Here is a 21,269-nt window from a genome sequence, read left to right as displayed (position 1 = left end):
CCGAGCCGAAGCCTGCTGAGCTGAAACGACGTTAGACGAATGTTAGGTGTTTTTCGTTACGAAATTTCTAGATTCGGTAGCCGCGCTAAAAGTTCACGACAAAATATAATAATAATATAATATTTATATTTTGTTGAATTATGAATACAGTCTTGTTCTAAATGATCGTATTTTTTGTGGGATTTCGAATGAACTAATTCAGGGGTTCCCAAACAGTGCGCCGCGGCGCCCTGGTGCGCCATGGAAGGGCAAGAGGGGCGCCGTGAGTCTATCCTCTATCATTATCCGAAACCACAAATATTGTAAAATTAAATAATAATAATAATAATAATACTCCCCACACCGGTTTCGGTGACGGTGGCCGGTTTCATTGAAACCAGGCCAGGTACGCAGGAGTAATTTTATAGTGCTCAAGTGTGTGCGCAGTACACAAGAGCACTCTCTATTCCTTTTACTCTCATAACCCAGTGGGACGGAAGACCGACACGACTGGCGAGAGATCAGGCGCAGGACCGACTTTTTACATGCCCATCTGACGCATGGATCATCTTACTTGTCAGACAATCAGGTGATCAGCCTGCATGGTCCTAACCAAACTTGGAAATAACATGTTTCCAACGCGGGATTAATTATGTAAAGCTAGATGATTAAATATATGTTTATTACTAGGTATTTAGCTGCTTAACCTAACTATAACCATTAAATGTATTTATTTATGTAACTTTTTCTAATATCTAGGTAGAGTAGGGCGCCGTGACAAAATATTTTACGTGTAACTGGGCTGGCTAAAAAGATTGGAAACCCCTGAACTAATTTATATCGACAGCAAAAAACACATCAGATTTCATCAGATTCCACAACTTAAGTGTCACACCCTTTTCTTCCATTTTCTCTTTTTAACCGACTTAAAAAAACGGGGAATTTATTAGCTGTATAATATTATACTCATATAAAATTATATTGAACATCCTAGAATCTGATTAAAGATCTGAAACTGACTATGGCAACCTACGTGTTGATCCTAAAACCATTGACTTCACTGGAGATATAATAAATAATACTAGTAATCATATCAAGTAGTGAGTGATGGAGCGGTTCATTTCAAGTTAGATTAAAATCTACTAGTTGATGATCGTTAACAAAAACCACAGTTATTCCCAATTCATTGTGAACAATGATAAGCCAAATCTAGTATTTCCACAAAGACACTAAAGTTACAAAACAAAAGACTATAAATAAAATAAAAATGCAGCTATTGGAAATAAGATATCAATTGTCAAAGAGATTGACGCTCTAACTTTTCTACAAGTTATTAATTAATTATTATACCAGTCACAAACAATCTAAGGAATAAAGGCTCGAAGGGAGAAATATGAAAAGTTTCAACAATGAAATGCTTGTTAAAGTATAATGAAAAATCACTTCGCCTTCTCAAACTACTATAATATCATAATTTTGAGGTCGGCATCAAAAACGGCTCATCATGCCACTTAATACGGTATTAATAGAAGAATGGCGAAGAACGCCTTTAAACCCTACCCGTAAATAGTGTGAGCAAATAATATTTATTTCTAATAACAATAGGGATGACGACAATATCAAAGATAAGCTGATTTTTTAAATAAAATAAAGACATAGCAATAAAATATAAGTATTTCCAAAAGAACAATGGCCAAATCGTACCAGGTGGGCGGTGGCGTCCCGATATGCCAAGAGTAGCAAAAATTCACTAATATTTTAAGGCATCGAGAATCATTAGAAATGTGTCTATTAATAGCCACAAAAAAAGATTAATATATTTTAGTTTCGTTATGTTCTGAGAGCCGGCAATTATTCGCAATCGTTCTATTTTTTGGGTAATACTCTAGGAAAAATTGAAATAATTAGAAACGAGATCGCCGAATATACACTTGTAGGCCATACCGCAGTCGGGAAAAAGGTAGTTCTTACGTCTAACCTCAAAATAATTGTAAACGTTATTAATTATTATAAAAATCGTGGCTATTTAGACATAATTCTCAAACGGAATTATGTTTAGAGCATTAGAACAACCAAATCTAACTATAGTTTATTTTGGGACATCAAAAATAAAAGTCGAGTCCAGCTCCTATACCAATTTGGCCATGATTCTTTCAGCTTCATAACTTACGTATTTTTTTTTTGTTATGAGCCTTAAAAGTTGGATAGTCAAGTCGATTTTTTATAAAATGCCTTAATTTTTGTATACCATTCGATAAGTTATGCCATTTATGAAAAAAAATCTTATGAAGCCACTTTCATAAACGCAATTTTAACATAGCCATCGAACAAGCTATGTTAAATATTATATAAATAAGCGTGACGTCACAGTTAGGTCACTTTTTTGTGGATATCTTGGAGAGTTTTTAAGCTATCAAAGATATTTTTTCACCGATATTCCTATTTTTGAATGGTCCTTCACTTACCAACAAGAAAAAAAATTTTTCGTCATGCTTATTATGTGCGGTTGAACAAGTTATCGAAAGTGATATAAAAAAGATAAACAATAATATTGTTATTCATGAAAAGAGATTAGAAATAATCGGCCAAGTGCGAGTCGGACTCGCGCACGAAGGGTTTCGTACCATTATAGAGCAAAATTAGGCCAAAATTGTGTTTTTGTATGGGAACCCCCTTAATTTTTTATTTTATTTATATATTATTATTAAATATTAAGCTACACATATAATTAAGGACTTTGCGAAAAATTCAAGAACCTACCTGTTGCCATTATTGATATAGATTATAGACCAAAAAATGCCCGAAAAATCACGTTTGTTGTTTGGGAGCCCCCTTAAATATTAATTTTATTTTGTTTTTAGGATTTTTTTGTAATAGAGGCAACATATATATATATATAATATTATGTACAAATTTCAACTCTCTAGCCGTTCTTGATTTACAGCCTGGAGACAGACAGAGGACAGACGGACAGACAACGAAGTTATAGTAATAGGGTCCCGTTTTTACCCCTTGGGTACGGAACCCTAAAAAAGACACTGACTAAAATTATAATATTTTACGAGTCTCTCAGTCACTTATTTAGATTTCTATCTAGTATTCTTCCATTAAGACACATTTCCGGAGATAAGCACTCACCAAACTAGAACGAAGGATCTTGCTATAAGACGGTGAAAATTTAATGCACGAGTCGCGTTAAAACCTTTAAGAGAAGTATTTTCCACATCAAGTTTTCACCGAGTAATAATAATAATATATAATGTCGATATTTATACGTTTTTGGTATATGTTAGTTCAGAACTAACTTATACTTCTGATTGTATTCACCTTCTATCATCTTCAAATTTCGTTACGTCCAACTTTTTCTACAACTCCTGTTACACCCAAATTAAAAAGCTTATTTTCGCAATAATAATTTTGACACAGTATAGATAATACACAGTAGGTCATAAATTATGCATACAAGGTTACCCTTATTGCCAGCATAACACTGACCTCCATTATACAAGTACGCTGGACTTAATATAACACCCACCTGCTTTTTGTGCCTATTCGAAGCGGAATCAGCGCCCCCAATGCGGGGGAAGAGAACTAAATCTGACGTAATAATGACGTTGGAAAGTCGCCATATTGGCGCTGATAGAAGTAGTGGGAGTACTAGGAACTAATACTAGTGATGACAACTAATAACGATTAACCAGCCATTTGCAATATACGTCAGATTTAGTTCTCTTCCCCCGCATTGGGGGCCAATGCGGGGGAAGAGAACTAAATCTGACTACTTTACTTGCATTGGTAGCTGCGCTGCAGTTTTATACTTTTGTAGCTACCGATGTCTTATTGTAATAATTGTAATAATATTAAACCAAAATAAAAAAATAATAAAAAATAACCCATTTAACATTTCAAAGGGTATCATAAGTCTACCGTACTTGTATAATGGAGGTCAGCGCAGCATACCCACAGAAACATAGATAACATTGAACTGTCAAATCACTTGAAATGGCGCATTTAAAATTTGTTTTATTATTGTTTGATTTGATTTTAATATACTACTAGATGACGCCCGCAACTTTGTTGCGCCAAAATTCGTTTATCTCGCGGGAACCGCACATTTTTCTGATATAAGTATGCTTTATCCTTTCCCGGGACACACAGTATCTCCATACCTAATTTCAGCAAAATCGGTTCAGCGGCTTGAACGTGAAGAGATAAGAGACAGACAGACAGACACACAGACAGACGCACTTTTGCATTTATAAAATTAATATAGATATAGATAGTGTGGATTACACTTTTTTCAGGTAGAAAAGTAAGTTTTCTGCCTGAAAACTTATGGTTTCCTACCTGACAACAACACTTTCGCATTTATAATATTAGAATGGATTTTTGCAGGCTACGACGGCGGACTGCATTGCACGTATGTGGTGGAAGTTTGGGCGAACGAGGGGCTGGTCGCTAACTCCACGAACACCTCACCGCACTGGAGTCTCCGAAGGCTCGGAGCTAAGCGGCAGCTGAAAGTCGTCGTGTACGCCGCAAACGCCCGGGGCAGATCCGAACACGTGTCGTTTAGCGTCGAGACCGCTGTTAGATTGGCTCCAAGAACTGGTAAGAACAAAAATACGTGTGGCACTCGGGGACTGCCGCGGAAAAGCTATTGCATAGCTTTTTTTGTCAACTTATGCAATTATAATTTGCGAATTTGGTTATTTTTTTGTTGGGAAGAAGACATTTCAAAGGTAGTCTAATGTTTAGGAAATACGGTTAGAACTCGGTTTTTTAATGATGTATAATCATTTTTTTAAATACTTAATTTCATTGGTCCTCAGTCAGTATCAACGAATAAAATGATGATAATATAATACTAGTGAGTGCGACAAGCCGCTTAGTCTGGAGAGCGTAGGAAATATAAACACGGACTAAAATATTTATCCAACAATTATTAATTTTCACGCAAAAACAACATAAAATTAATTAATCTCTGCTACTATTTCGACGCCACTGCATACCAATATTATATTTCCACACCATTTATACAGACAGAAATAACTGGAAATATTTTTTAAACTATCATTTAAGGTCAATTAAAACCTTTGTATAATTTGTGGTTTTTATTACGTTCTATTATTATATTTTTGCGTTTTATTATTTAGTTAATTCTACCGTATATGTTATGTTTGTTCGTCTATAAATATTACTTCGTCTATAAATAGTAAATCAGTTCTATTATTGCGTTATATTTATAAGCACTTACGATTAATTAATATATTCAATCGTAAATTCCTATAAAGATGCAATCCATACACATTTTTTCTTCAAAAAGACAAGGCATGATTAGCAATGATTCTGTTTATCATTGCAAACTATGCCGTGTCTTTGACTTAACAATAAAATATTTCGCACTTTGTGACACGACTCTGAGGCGAGGTTAGAGCCTGTCCACATGGGCGCTGCGTCATCGCAGCGTTATTACGAAGCAGTCTTAAGAGGAGTCCACACCGCCGTTTTTCCATACAAACGCTGTCCCCTGTTTCCTCCCTGGATAATGCCGGTAGACTTATGATTTTTTTCCTGAATATATCAATGGCCACTATTATGTCCCTATGTTTTCTTTTTTTTAACGTTCAAAAACCCAAAAAATGGCCAGAATTCCCTTTGTGTTCAAATACCCAGAAAACAAAACTGGCTAGAATATACAAAAAAAAAAAAACATAGGAACACAGGTCAAGCCTTGCTTTAATTCTTAATGAAAAAAGTACTTAAATCGGTTAAGTTTTGGAGAAGGAATCAGCAGACAACGAATCGAAGATTTTCTGTTCTTTTATTAGAACTTTTGTCGTGTTGTCTCTATCGCGCTCTGCGGTGGGAGACTGTGAGACAGCAATACATTTTCAAATACCTATTTTCAATTTCTCTCACCCTTGGTGTATCCTCTTAAGAGGGCGACTATCCAAAAAAATAAAACATTGTCCTTCTCTCTTCACACTCACGCCCGTCTTTCATATGCCAGGTGAAAAAGGACGACGCGGATTCATCGCCAAGTTAGTTTTTTCTTAATAACTCGATAAATATACAACATTTTGAAAATTCGCAAGGTCAGTGTCTCAATGATAGAATTTTATTCGATGTGTTAAATTATTAACTTAGTTTAATGCACGGTTATGGCAATATATTATGAAAATTTCGTGAAAATTAGATGCATCTTTGTGGTTTTTTTCTATCGAGAAAATTTTAAGATATAAATAAATAAATAAAACTTTATTCCCAACTTTAAAAACATAACACAGATCGTGTTTTTGATCGTGTTTTCGCTCAGATCAATTAATTTCGGCACAAATGGGCCGGCTCGACCGGAGAAATACCACGTTCTCACAGAAAACCGGCGTGAAACAGCGCTTGCGCTGTGTTTCGCCGAGTGAGTGAGTATACCGGAGGCCCAATTACCTACCCCATTCCCTTCCCTACCCTCCCCTATTCCCTTCCCTACCCTCCCCTATTTCTTTCCCTTCCCTACCCTCCCCTACCCTATTCCCTCTTAAAAGGCCGGCAACGCACTTGCAACTCTTCTGATGCTGCGAGTGTCCATGGACGACGGAAGTTGCTTTCCATCAGGTGACCCGTTTGCTCGTTTGCCCCCTCATTTCTTAAAAAAAAAAACGTATACCCTTGTTAAATTCTGTAATGTATTCACAGATGCCCAAGAAGCGTGGGAAGTGAACTGGGCTCTGGGAGGCGTGCTGGGAGCCGCCTTCACGATAGCCATCATTTTATGTCTCGCTCTCATCGCCACGAGGATCAAACACCGAGCTAGGGACTACGAAGGTGAGATGTTATGCTAGCTTCTCAGCACATAATATCACGATCCGCACCGCGCCGAGCCGATTTGTACGAGCGAGCTCGTGCTCGAGTCAACAGTTGATTCCGTGCTACCAGCCACGCCGAGCCGCGCCTTTGAAGTTACCAACTTTATTCGGATCGGACGCGCCTGCTCGAGCCAGCCCGTGCCACCTCGAGCCAGCCCACATGCCACCTCGAGTCCCCTTCACACGGCGAGTGGCTGGCGCGGCGTGGCTCGTGAGAAGCACGCACCGTGAGAAGCCAGCATTACAGTATTATGACAATATGCAGAACGAACCAGTAGCCTGACTTAAAAGTCTTTTTACTAGACTTATATAATACAAAATCTAACAAAATGTAGAATAGCAATATAATATTCTTATGGTCATATTATATTGGTACACCTGATTCGTGTTCACCTTAAGACAAGCTAGTTTTCCAAATTTCTCTCGAATGACTAAGTAAGCACACACATCTCAGATTTGCTTGTTAGTCAAATTTATAGTCCCACGAGAGCCGACCTGACCATACGTGAAGAGTACAGTCGTGGAAATTTAATTGCTTCTAAGACAATGAAAGCTTCTACCAGTCATAACTAAGTGGTACAGTTGAAGACAAAATCTATGTACTTTAGAACTTATTATCAAGTAACATTTCAAACGTTAACGTTAATACTTAAAATCTATGCCTTCTTAGTGTGTCTATCTATATTAATATGTTCTATCTTCTATCCATACTCATTTGAACAAATTGCGAAAAAAACAAATGCGAAAAATGATCCTATCTGTCAGTTACCTCTTTACGCCCAAACTACTTTTTTTCATTTATCATTATCACTTATCATTTTCACTATCAGCTATTATATTAAAAGAATTATATTTTTTCAGTAACGCTGCAGACCAAAAACCAAAAAGTGACCGTACAGAAGCACTGCCCGGATGACCGGAACCCAGACCTCATCCCTCTGAGTAAAGGTAAGTTACATACGAATTGAAAATAGAGAACCAAACCAAAATAGCCATAATGCTATAAAACTACTTTTTCAGAATGCTTTTCACGCTATTTTGTTTAAGGATTTAGGAGCATGAAAAATTATTTCACTTTAAAAATATTTACATATTTTTGGAAAATATATCACTAGACAGACCGGGGCGGTCAAATGACCGCATTTTCGTTTTTAATTTGCGATATTTTTGTTACGGTTACGTAAAATTCGTTTTCCTCTCGTGACATTTAACCCCTGGATCTCAGCAAAAATCTGTCAAAAATAGAAATTCAAAATCCAAAAAAAAAATGCCGCTTTTTTACAAATAATGTAATATTTTTACATCCAACCCACATTTTATGTTTCTGTGAAAAACATTAACAGCTATGTTAAATTTTCTATCTATCAAGCCATCAAAATTATTATAGTATTTAGTCTGATTTAATATTCTTTTCACAGTATGTACTTTGAAAATTATTTTTCTGACCCTTTGATTACAAATTAAACAATATTTTGTTATAATCTACGCGACGGAACCCTAAATTAGACCCTTGTATCAACAATTCATCGAAACATCTTGAATTGTTTATAAAAACAGCCGTGATTTACGACCCGAAAAAACCGGTTTCGTATAACCCACAAGCAAACTTCGTCATTAGTGCTATACAAATAAAGTTCAAAATGGCACGGCCGGCAGAAAATAGCCGTTACCTGTGAACTTTTATTCTCAATTGTGTAGAAACGTAATGCATAATATTGATATAAATTGTCTTGGAGACATTGTGTAATAACTTGTATAAGCGTTTTACGTAATTAATTTACAAATATATGAAGCAAATCACGTCTAAATCATCAAAAAATAAACCAAATTTTCGAGTGTAACCTAGAAGTTTTTACGATGTATTTCTTTCAAATGATTATCTAAAACTAATAATTATTAGTAAATTTAGGTATTTTAATAATTTTTGATTGTTTAAATTGTGATAACTTGTGATAACTTATTTTTAATTAATGCTCAATAATTATAAGTTTTAAATAACAACCTACCTAGAAAGACCGCAGCGGTCAATTGACCGCTTGAATAAAATTTCTAAAGAAAGTGGGTTTTTCTTGCAAGTTTTATTTTTCTTTCAAAATTTTTATTATTATTATGTTTTGTTTGTGAATTGTATTTGAAATTTCATTTAAAGTTTATAGAAAACTCGACTGGAATAGACGTGTCAATGACTGGTAGGACAAAAGTGGGATAAATACTTTTATTTACATAAATGGTCTAAAGTTTCACATTTTTATGTGTAAAAATAATGGTATTATATTTACAAATATAGTATGTGCACAAATAAAACCTTGCCTGTTTTGATATTGTAACGTATTTCAAGTTTCTTGCCTAATGAACCGCTGTTTTTGAAAATTATCAACGTTACTAGAAAAATCTGTGTAAATTTTCATAGCATAGTTGCCTGAGTTGACCTAACACAGCCAGGGTTTATTAGTAGTTCGAATTTCAATATAATATATACATGCTGAGTTAATTTTATTTTTTGTTTTACCTACACAAACGAATATAATAACAAAGTAAAGGTTGCGAATTGTAGTTCTATGAAAATATGATAAAAATTGTTATATTTTTGCTAAATTTAAGTATTTTTCATTTCTTAAGCATATTTTTTTAGTGATATAATAGTTTTATATTGTGACCAAAAATACGACACGAAAAAATAATAGTTTGATCCTCCACTAGGGTATTTTCATCAAGATGTTCATGACTTCTAGACGTGAATTACTTAACATACGAGTAACTTTACCATTCTATTGCTAAAATGAGAAAATATAAAATCTGAGAAAACGGTCTTTTATGCTCAAATACAGGAACAAAACCAATAAATCTTGTGGAGTTATTATAATGTCATTAAATGAGCAGGTCGAGGTCTATAAAATCTTTTTTTAAATAATTTTCTTGAATATTTGTTCTATGATTTAATTTAGTAACATTTATAAATAATTACATGATCAATAAAATGCAAAAGCAAAATAGTAAGACACACAAAACAATGTAAAAATATATGATGGGTCATTTGACCGCTCTTGGGCTTCCTAGGAAGTTGAGAGTTCCGGTCTTTCCGGTATTTTATAATAACTATAGGAAGTTAAATCTTAATAATGCTGTTAATGTGTAAACTATTTATTTGACGTTCATAAGTGTTACCGTGTGACCCACATGAATAAAATATTTTGATTTGATTTGATTTAGTGATATCATACTAGATGACACCCGCAACCCCGTTGCGCCAAAATTCCGCGATAAACGAACGTTTATCGCGGAATTTTCGGAGTAAAACGTATCCCTTGTCCTTTCCCGGGACTTGAAGTATCTCCATACCAAATTTTAGCTAAATCGGCTCAGCGGTTTGGGCGTGAAGAGGTAACAGACAGACACACATTTAAAATATAATATTAAAGTATGGATATTAATAGTATGGAAGTATGGAATATGGAAAAAAAACAATATAATAATATATTATGTAATATGTTGAAAGGCCGGCAATGCACCTGCACCTCTTCTAATGTTGCGAGTGTCCATGGGCGACGGTAGTTGCTTTACATCATGTGTAACGTTTGCTCGTTTGTCCCCTTATTTTAATTTAAAAAGGTGACAAAGGTATGTAATTTTTTTTGAAATGAATAATAAAATATTTCATGCGTTTCTAAATTGCTATTGCGCTTTCGCAAATAGCTTTCTATTTCGCCCATTATTTCACGTTCAAAATTCACACCCAAAAATAGTCACGAAAGCGCTGAAATTATCTTAAATATTTTCATTTATTCAAAGCTAGCGAAGATTGATTTGTAATTGAAAAACATTTGTACGGAGTCCGTGAAATCGTCGCCGTCACAGATGTTGCAAGATTAACTGCACTGTTATTCGCGGAACTATTTCATCTGCGTAATCGCTGGTGATGTACGACGCGACAACACAACGTGTCGATGAAAATACCGACGCCCTTTGCACTCGAAACTCGAATGAAACGTTTCAATCTGTGTAAATCGCCATCACTCTTATTTGAATTTACTTTGTGTAAATATACAGTAACGTATAAATTAGTAACGTGAGGGTCAATTCAGAACAACACGACAGAACAACGTGACGTGTAGATGCCTTTCTAAATTTGTACTGAAATGACAGATTTCGTAAACAGACGTCTTGAAAATCTGTCAATTAAAAGGATACACCAGGGGCTAGAGAAATGAAAAAAAGTACGTGTAATATGTATAGCTGTCTCCCTTACCTCAAGCGTATACCGCAGAACGCGATAGAGACAACTGCAGAAAATCAACTATTCGTTATCCCCTGATTCCTTCTTTAAAACTTAACCGATTTAAGTACTTTTTTCATCAAAGAATAAAGAAAGGCTTGAGCTGTGTTCCTATGTTTTATTTTTTTTGTACAATCTAGCCAAATCTGTTTTCTGGATGTTTGAACACAGCAGAAAATCTGGCCATTTTTTTGGGTTTTTGAACGTTCATATCTTATTTAATAATGAAATTATGAAAAAAAGGAAAACATAGGGAAATTGTATTAGTGGCCAAAATTCAGGAAAAAATTATAACTCTATTATCCAGGGAGCAAACAGGGGGCAACGTTTGTATGGAAAAAAGGGCGGTGTGGACTCCTCTTAAGAGCCCATATGACCCTAACTTGACTACATACTTTAACCTAGATCTCAAAATCTGTAAGGTCTAGAAAACTGATTTTTTGACACAAGTAACTTCAGTTCATAAAAATTAAATGCTCAAGACGAAAACACGATTACTCAAAAATGCTCGATAGTTTCTTTTTTACAAAAAAACTTCGAAGTTTGCTGTCTTTTCTTTAATATTTTTTAATATCTAAAAAGGTATTGATAAAACCTAAATTTGCTCAAAACACTTTTTTCATAATCATTATAGTTCGTCTTTTATTCAAGTAAAACTAAATCGGCGATGATTCCGCGCCGTCCTTTTTCACCTGGCATATGAAAGACGGGCGTGAGTGTGAAGAGAGAAGGACGATGTTTGATTTTTAGAGTCAGGTGAGCTCTTAAGTACAAAATTTAAAATTGCAGCTACGCGTCGCGTTGCGGTCTTAATTGAATCTAAGGCCACTATAATGATAATATTACAACCACTTTAGGTGTTCTTTATTTAATATGCATGATAGTGGCCTTTTTATATATTTTAAACTTATTTCCTCTATTTACAATTTGTTATCGCAAATTTTGTTACGGGGTTAAGATATGGACAACACTTGTTAACTTATAAAATTGTAATTTTCAACACAATAAATTACTTATTGTGTTGAAATTGTTGATTGTTAATTGGGAATAAACACTTAAGGAGAAACTCTTGAGAATTTAAATAAATTTTTCTGATTTTCGAATAAGAATCTTAAACCTTACACGTCCTTAAACAATAAACATTATTTACACTTGCACCTAATCACTCCAAATAAGAGATTTATTAAGCAAAACGAGTTAATTTTACTAAAATAAAGAGCGCGTGGTTTAATTCAAAATCTCATTTATCGCTAACTTATCGAGCGGTCAAGTTGCAAATGCTATCGATGTTTTTCAACATTGAAACATGCTTAAAGTTGCTGTGTGGAGTTAAAACGGTTTTTCTATCTGGAGATAATGCGATTAGTGAGCTGGATTATGTTCGCCTCTTATGTCCATTTATTTTATCTACTTATAGATGGACCGCATCGAATGAAACTTTAATTAAATCGTTACCAGATTGTGTTGTAAGCTATAATTGTATCACAAGTTGCCATTTTGTGCTGGCTACAAGGCTGGCCGCATACTCACGTTTTAAATTACGATCTAGAATTCCGTAACCGGTGGTAGGCATCATGTAGGACATTCTGAAAACATTTATTTTAAATTTATTCAGAAATAAAACAATTTTGATTTTGTAAGAAAACGCTAGTTTTTTCAAACGTACGTGCGGAATTCATTCCGTTCGGAAAATAGCGAACGTGTGTGTTTTCTGCTGATTCCATGCTTTCGGTTTTCCGAAAACGAAAAACGTGTGTTGCTTACACACGAGTCTCGTACTTTCACAAGTATTTCCTTATTTGCCAAATACTGATACTGGTAAAACTCGTCGTCGTGTAGTTGGTGGTAGCTTAAGGTTAGCTTGTATAGTTTCTTTATTTTATCTTATATCCTTAAACGAGTAATTCTTGTATATATATATATATATACTAAATATTAATACTAAATTTTAATACTAAATATTAATACTAACTAATACTAAATTTCATGAATTTTAAAAATTCATGAAATTTAGTATATAGGGGGTTTCGGGGGCAATACATCGACCTAGCTAGGAATCATTCTCAGAAAATGTCTTTTTATCCGTGTTTTATCGAATACCGAGCAAGCTCGTAATTCATATAATTCATAATTCATTTATTGCCAGAACGAAGTACAGGTTGGTCTTAATTCTATATATTATACAATTGAATCTTTCATTCTACCATATTAAAATGGCGTGCAATACAAAATTAAGTCCTTATTAATAATATCTATCAATATGAAATTAACAACCAATACATTATTTAAATAGCGAGACAATAATGGTATAAATCATTTAAAGTAAATCATTTTAACACATCATAATAATAATTTATAGGTAATTACTAATTATATAAAATTTTTCAAGTCAAAATGCACATCATAAATAATAACTAATGTCAAATATAATTCATAGTCAATAGTTAAAAATTAAAATTACGTCAAAACATATTATTGTGTCAAATAAATAATAATTTAAGCCTAGTATAATTATTCTATTATAATAAATTATATAAACAAGTTTAGTACCATTTTTTACTATGTACCATGAATTCTTTTAAGTCATAAAAACAATTTTCCATAAGCCAAGATGTCAATTCCTTTTTAAATTTATTGTTCGAGGGTAGTTCCTTAAGTTGTTTGGGTATATTATTAAATATGTGTATAGCCTGTATGTATGCGTTATCTCTGTATACATTCAAATTACACCGAGGACGATAAAGTTTGAACTTATATCTCTCATTTTTCCGACCTTCATCTGAACTGAGTTTAAAGAATTCTGGATGCAACCTAACGAACATACAAAGCTCTCGAATATACATACAGGCTAGCGGTAATAAGCGCAGCTTCTTAAAAAGTGGTCTGCAACTTTCCAAATACCAGGAGCCACAAATAGCTCGGACACATTTTTTTTGAACACGGAATGCTTTTTCGATATCCACTGAATTACCCCACAACAACAAGCCATACGAAAGGACCGAGGATACGTAGCCATGGTAAGCGGTTAGGGCTGCCTCAATACCTGCTGTTTGTCGCAATCTACGCAAGGCATAAACAAATCGATCAAGTCTATTACACACATGTTCGATGTGGACCTTCCAGCCTTCCAACCTTCTCGGTCAATAAGCTAGTAGTAGTAAACAACAATTGTTGCGTAATTATTGGTATATCTAGGCTAGATTCTATAGTTTCTTTGTTTATAAACGAAGCGATGGAGTTAATGGAATATCCTCAAAATATCCAGCGAATGTCATTCAGCCTCGTAATTACACGACCGCGAATAATTGCTCCGAAACGAGATCGTAATCTGTTCAACAGATGAAACCTGTTGATATCCGCATATTCTGTTCATTCTGTCACGCCTCTCCCCTAGATAGGCTGAAAGTCCTACATATACTTTATAATGGTACTTATTTTGCACTAAAACAATAACTTCTGCTGCCGGAGATAAGCGCGTTCAAACAAACAAACTCTTAAGCTTTATAATATTAGTTTAGATTAATATCTAAGTATAAGATACTGGATGCTGGATATGCAAAATGTTTAAATACTAATGTTTAAGTGTTTAAAATTAGATTTTAATATAACGAGTGAGATAATCGATTGATGATTATTATAATATTATGAGCACAGATTTTCATACAATTAAGAGCGCTTACAGACGAACGGCACGTGTCGGCGGCACGCGTCGGCGGCAGTTGACGGCAGACGACGGCACGTGTCGGCGGCAGTCGACGGCAGCCGTCGACCTTGCAGTTGTGACGTAGCGCGTAAAGGTAAAGGTCCACAGGTCGGTATCGCACGCAACGGACGTCTCGCATCAAACGGATATTTTTTTTACAGTACGTCCACTGTATCGGCAACGTACGGATTACCGACTAGACAGTATGTTTATCTTCAAATTAGTCCAAACAAAGTTTCTAAGTCAAAATTTCTGCTTTCGACTATTCCATTCACACCCCCTTTTGAGCATTTATTTACTAGGCTATTCGATAATCCGTACGCTGCCGATTCAGCGGAAGTACTGTGAAAAATTATCCGTTTGATGCGAGACGTCCGTTGCGTATGATACCGACCTGTGGCCGCTTACCTTTAGGCGGTACGTCACTTCTTTCATGCTTAAAACAATGGAGAAGGTGGTCAACCTACACATAAGGGACACCTATCTCACTAAAATGCCGCTGCATGAAAGACAACATGCCTACCAAAAAGGCAAATCTACCGAGACGGCCCTAATGGACTTGGTAGATCGGATTGATAGAGCAATTGAAGATAAAGAGATTGCGTTATGTGTCTTTCTCGATATTGAAGGCGCATTCGACAACACTTCAACCGGCTCTATCACAAATGGCCTGGCTTCAAAGAATATAGATCCAACAACTAGGAAATGGATCAAAGCCACGCTCGACAATAGGGTAGCCTCATCGACTATTATGGACCTGACACTCAAAATCAGGCTGACACAAGGTTGCCCACAAGGAGGTGTGCTGTCACCCCTGGAATGGTCCCTGGTAGTGGATGAGCTACTAAGGGAACTGAACCTCATAGGTTACTACGCTCAAGGGTACGCTGACGACCTGGCGATTATGGTGGTGGGAAAATGCGCATCGGTGGTCGCTGGGTTGATGCAGTCAGCACTAAGAGTCGTCGAGAATTGGTGCCAAAGGGTCAAGCTAACAGTAAATGCTGATAAGACGGTCTTGATACCTTTCACCAAAAAGAGGAAGTTGGAGGGACTAAGACCCCCAACACTCTTTGGGAAAACTATTAAGTTTGCGGGTGATGTCAAATATCTAGGAGTAATCCTAGACAAAGGACTCACTTGGAATAAGCACATCGAGTATATTACGAAAAAGGCTAGATGTGCTCTGGGTTCCTGTTGGAAGCTTGTCAGCTCTAAATGGGGTATTCGGCCGAAGGCAATGCTATGGCTATATACAGCCGTAGTGAGACCGATTACCACATATGGCTGCGCAGTGTGGCATAAAAAGGCTGAACAAGTAAACTGTCACAAAAGACTAAACAGCGTACAGAGACTGGCATGTCTAATAATCACGGGTGCACTCTCGTCAACACCCACCGCTTCCCTCGAGGCCCTGATCAACTTAACTCCGCTTCCTCTGCTTGTTCAGATGGAGGCCAAAAAGGTGGCTCTCAGGGCCAGGACGGCGGGTGGGACGAATTGGGTCTCCACCCCATTTCGACAGCTGGAACAGTCTCTCAGTGAATCACCTATCATGGCCATGCCATCAGATGCCATGATCAAGGTGTATAGCTTTTCGAAGCAGTACCAGGTTTTTATACCTTCCAGGGAGGACTGGGAAAGGAAGAATCCAATCGATGTCCGCCCTAGCGACATAGTTTGGTTCACGGATGGATCAAGGAAAGACAACCGTGCGGGAGCCGGAATCTACGGGGGCAGGCCACCAAAAGGCAAATACGCCTGTTTGGGGGAGCTTGCGACCGTGTTTCAGGCTGAAGTCTTCGCTATCCTCGGTTGTTCACTAGAAAGCCTGGAGATGGCCCTAGTTAATAAAAACGTTTTTATCTTCTCCGATAGTCAAGCTGCACTTAAAGCACTGACTGCCGCAGAAGTCTCGTCCAAATTAGTTCTGGAATGCATTGAGACGTTAAACATGCTGGGAAGGAACAACAACATCCGCCTAGTATGGGTCCCGGGCCACAGCAACGTCCCCGGCAATGAAACCGCTGACGAGCTGGCTAGGCTTGGGGCCGAGAGTCTCATATATGGTCCAGAACCATTCTGTGGTATAACTCCCAGTACCACAAAGCAAGTGCTCAAGGAATGGGGTCACAGACTATGCAGGAAGCAATGGGCTGAGACCCCTGGCCTTGAACACTCCAAGGCACTAATTCCTGACTTCAACAAGAAACAATCAGAATTAGTGCTCACCTTGGGTAGGAACCAATTAAAAATCCTTACCAGAAGCCTAACTGGGCACTGCAAGCTCAACAAACACCTAAACAGAATGGGTATTTGTAGCATAATGACTTGCAGATTCTGTGAGGAGGAGGATGAAACACCTATTCACCTTCTCCTCGACTGCCCTGCTCTACTACAGAGCAGGAACAGGCACCTTGGTCGCCACGAATACTCGTCCACAGAGGAAATTCGTGGCACCAACCCCAACCATATCGTTCAATTTATGAGCAGTATAGGGTTGGGGATGATACTCTAGTGCGAAGGAGTCACAATAGATCCTCATGGGTCGCAGTGACGTCAGGGCTACAGTGACCTGCCTTCTTTAAAAAAAAAAAAAAAAAAAAAAAAACGTCACAACTGGGGGCCTACCACCACCTCTATTAACGACACCGTTTGACAGCAATAATTACTTTAACGTCAAGCTAGCGATCTTAAAAAAGTTGATATTTCACAGCGGATTTAACAATTTTTTAATGTTTTTTAGTAAAATTATATTTGAAAAGTGAGTACGGTAATGTTATTGTAATCTTACAACAAAGCTTTCTGGAAACATGATCGTTTTAGGAAAGGTCGTGGTAGGTCCCCTGCAAGCGTCATAAATTGTCAACGGCTGTCGTCGACTGCCGTCAACTGCCGTCAACTGCCGTCAACTGCCACCGACTGCCGTCGACTGCCGCCGGCACATGCCGCCGACACGTGCCGTTCGTCTGTAAGAGCGCTTAAGGGCAATATTTTTGACGAGCTGTGCCGCGCAGTGTTACCCGGCGGTTTATTAGGGTTTTTTTTAAATATATTTTCTCTTTATTTTTCCCGCAGTAAAAAGCAACCTATGTACAAACATACAAACTTTCACCTTTATAATACTAGTAGGATATTCAAATGATGATTCAGTGTGTACCAGTCCTAGTATGGTTCCAACGCTGAATATACATTTTTAACCGACTTCCCAAAAAGGAGCTTCTATGTTCGTCTTTTTTTTAATCGGGCGTTGGCCCACCACAATTCCCACTACTGTATCTCCTGAAACCACTCTATTACCACTGTCTTAAATGTTTTCGGCCTTATGTGAGAACTAAAGTTCCGGTCATTCTTCCACAGGTAGCGAGAGTACGCCGGAGCCGCCGCAGTACGCTGCCGTCGTGAAACCTGAGGCCAAGAGCTCCGTTAGCATCCACAGCCTCGCCCGCGTCCAGTCACCCACTCCTGGGCCCTTCCAGCACAACTCACAGGTGACAGTCAAAACATCTTGAGAATGTTCACCAAAATCCCCTCGAAACAAAGGTTGAAAATCCAGGTCAATTCAGATCGCAACGCCACGTGTGCATTTCTACAGTATGGATTTGACAGATTCGCAAGACATCTCACGCAATTGATCTGTCAATTCAGTGCAATTTTCGCGTCAAATCAGTAAAAATCAGTCGCGTTGCGGTCTGAATTAATCCTAATTTTGACAATTATTTCCCTTTACAAATGGGCAAATCACGAAGACTGTACTGACTCGATTCGTTGGTAATCGTTGAGATCATTATATAAATTCTGTTTTGAAAAGCGGTTTATTGTTTGTTAAAGAATTTTAAGGTGACGAGAGATTAATTGAAAGAATTGACGTTATGGCTAAATACTACTGTCTCTACACAAACCAAGTTCTGCACCTCTGTCTGCCTTTATTCATAAAATCAACTTAACACTGTAGTACACGCTTGTATGGTGGCGCGTTTCAGTGACGTAGACTTTTTAAGGTTTAAAAACATTTGTATGCGTAAAGTGTAGGTACATACATATTATAATATAAGCGTGTGTTTTTAGTTTTGTATCGTAACATTGTGAAACCAGGTCATTTACGAAGGAGTATTTTATTAGTGCCCACTTTTTACATGCCCACTACCATCCGACGCATGGATCATGTTACTTGTCAGACAATCAGGTGATCAGCCTGCATCGTCCTAACCAAACTTGGAAATTAAACGTTTCCAACGCGGGAATCGAGTCTACGACTAAACCACGAGCCACGTTCTAAGCCACTACACCACGGAGGCGTTAACATTGTGTCCAAAGTCTTTGAAGGTGTGTGTTTTCAGGTGGAGCGCATATGCGTGAACAGCGCGGTCAGACCCCACAGGGAGATCGTGACGACCAGGACCCCGCTGCTGTCCGAGCCCCAGGAGAGCTGCGTGTAAATCCTCCGCTCTGCTCCAAGCGCCTACACTGAGAGCTTAATACATAATAACAACATAACTTTAGTCTAATATTATGATGCTGATTCCTCTAGTTCTTGATTTTTTTCCTTGCACCATCAAGGAAATTGATTCCTAGGTAGTTGACGGACCTACGTCAGTTGGTCGGCTTATGTCAATCCAACGTTAGCTGTGATCGGTCTGATAGGTATGCCGTATGACAGAGCTCCCGCAGACCGCAGACTGTAGACTTTTAGTCGGCCGAGGGTTTGATCGAAAGCTTAATCAGTGCGAAGATGTATGCACGCTAAAATATTTGTATCTGCCAATTATAATTGAAACCCCAATTTGAAAGAAAGAAGGAAAGAAACAAACTTTATTTGGTAAACAATACAAACAAACTAAACAATTAAAAAACATTTCAACACCTTTACCAAATAGGTGCTTACTCAGCATGTGTTGCGATCGTAGTCGCAACGCTGGTTTTCAGTAAGCGCCTAATTATGAAAATAAAATAACGAAATTAAAACTAAGCATTACAGTGTCATTTTAAAACATAAACAATAAGATAAAGCTACTTATAACAATAATAATAACAGTTGCATTAATCACAAAAAGCAACTTACATATTATTTAAACATACTTAATATTGTAACTCTACCCGTTTGCTTAAAGATATGAGTAAAATTATTTTATATATATATTACAAGTACTAGAATTTTTTGGATTTGCCCTACATTTGGTCGAACTACCGGCCGACTAACAGGCTGTAGTCTGCGGGGGCTCTTAAAGCGACCAAATTACTTAGGTCCGCCATCTGCCTAGCAATTAACTCCGCTGATAGTACGTGTATACTTTGATGGATGTATTATAATTTGATGGATGTTTTTTTATCCTATATATACTTGTATTATAATATAATATACAAGTTTTGAAGACTTTTGTATTTTTTTATCCTGGACCTATTATAACCAATTAAACTTTTATTTGTTTAGTTAGTGAAAAATAGAAAGATGATAATTATTGTGCTCTGTATAATATCATTAAGTCACTAAAAGATTTAACGTAGTTAAATGTCTTGTAAATAAAAATGCCGTTTTATCTAATAAAATTAGTCAATTTACCTAAAAATGTTTTCAACGGCCTTTAAGGAAGTCTTGAATTTCTCTATGTTAGGTGTTACTGTAATGAGCCTGAAATATACTAGGAATAATTATTATGAATGCACCATTTACTCATACGTTGGGAACTTTTATAATTTTGAGTCAGTAAAGATTATGCCGCATCTCGCTGTTATAAAAAGCTGTAAGTCTTAAGAGTTCATAGTACATTTCAAGCTCTATTGAGATGTATTAAAATAATAAAGATTATATCACTACGAATTGTAAGACTGTGTTTCAAAGAATTTATGTAATGCGATTTCCATTTTTAAGAAATATTTGATGTTACTTGGACTCTGTGTGCGTGTTGAATATAATATTAAGTTATAATATGACATTTAATTATAAAATAAGATTTAAAGTTAAACGCAGATCAATATTTACTTTGCTGATTAATGGGTGTCATATTCTTAGCCCCAATTCCACCAACGACTGTTAAAGTTAACGCTCGAATTAGTATCACGTCACCTCTTTCATTTTTCTTATGAATGAAAGAGAAGACATGACATTTTAACAAGCTGTTAACACTAACAGACGTTGGTGAAATTGGGGCTTACTTAAATTAATTTAAAACTCTACCTGTTATGATTATTGAAGTTTTAGGTATATAAATATGGCACAGTTTTTTTTAATATTAGTTTTTTCTGAATTTTTATCCATTTTTAAATACCTAGATCATGCATTTTCTTTATACCTATTATAAGTATAAAAGTAATTCCACTAAACGGAAAAGTATGTTAATGTAATTTTTTTTAAAATAAAATTCATTTAATAAGTGTTACACATTTATCGAAAACTCCTTACATTGTAAAACCGTATGTAAATACTTAAAAATAGTAAACAATATTTTGC

General features: G+C 36.5%; 1 protein-coding gene across 2 annotated transcripts in view; it reads left to right on the top strand.

The window, feature by feature from the left end:
- Positions 1-20,184, top strand: part of LOC121729149 (hemicentin-1-like) — a 226,260-nt gene extending 206,076 nt beyond the window's left edge. For both annotated transcript variants that reach the window (XM_042117556.1, XM_042117555.1), the window contains exons 13-17: positions 4,375-4,590; positions 6,676-6,804; positions 7,707-7,793; positions 18,182-18,312; positions 19,162-20,184. In XM_042117556.1, the coding sequence (XP_041973490.1) occupies positions 4,375-4,590; positions 6,676-6,804; positions 7,707-7,793; positions 18,182-18,312; positions 19,162-19,260 (662 nt within the window). In that variant the 3' untranslated portion in view covers positions 19,261-20,184. The remainder of the gene's footprint in view (positions 1-4,374; positions 4,591-6,675; positions 6,805-7,706; positions 7,794-18,181; positions 18,313-19,161) is intronic.
- The last annotated feature ends 1,085 nt before the right edge of the window (positions 20,185-21,269 follow it).

Source organism: Aricia agestis, chromosome 7, assembly GCF_905147365.1.
Source record: "Aricia agestis chromosome 7, ilAriAges1.1, whole genome shotgun sequence".
Taxonomy (NCBI): Eukaryota; Metazoa; Arthropoda; class Insecta; order Lepidoptera; family Lycaenidae; genus Aricia; species Aricia agestis.
This window is presented reverse-complemented; position numbering and strand designations above follow the sequence as displayed.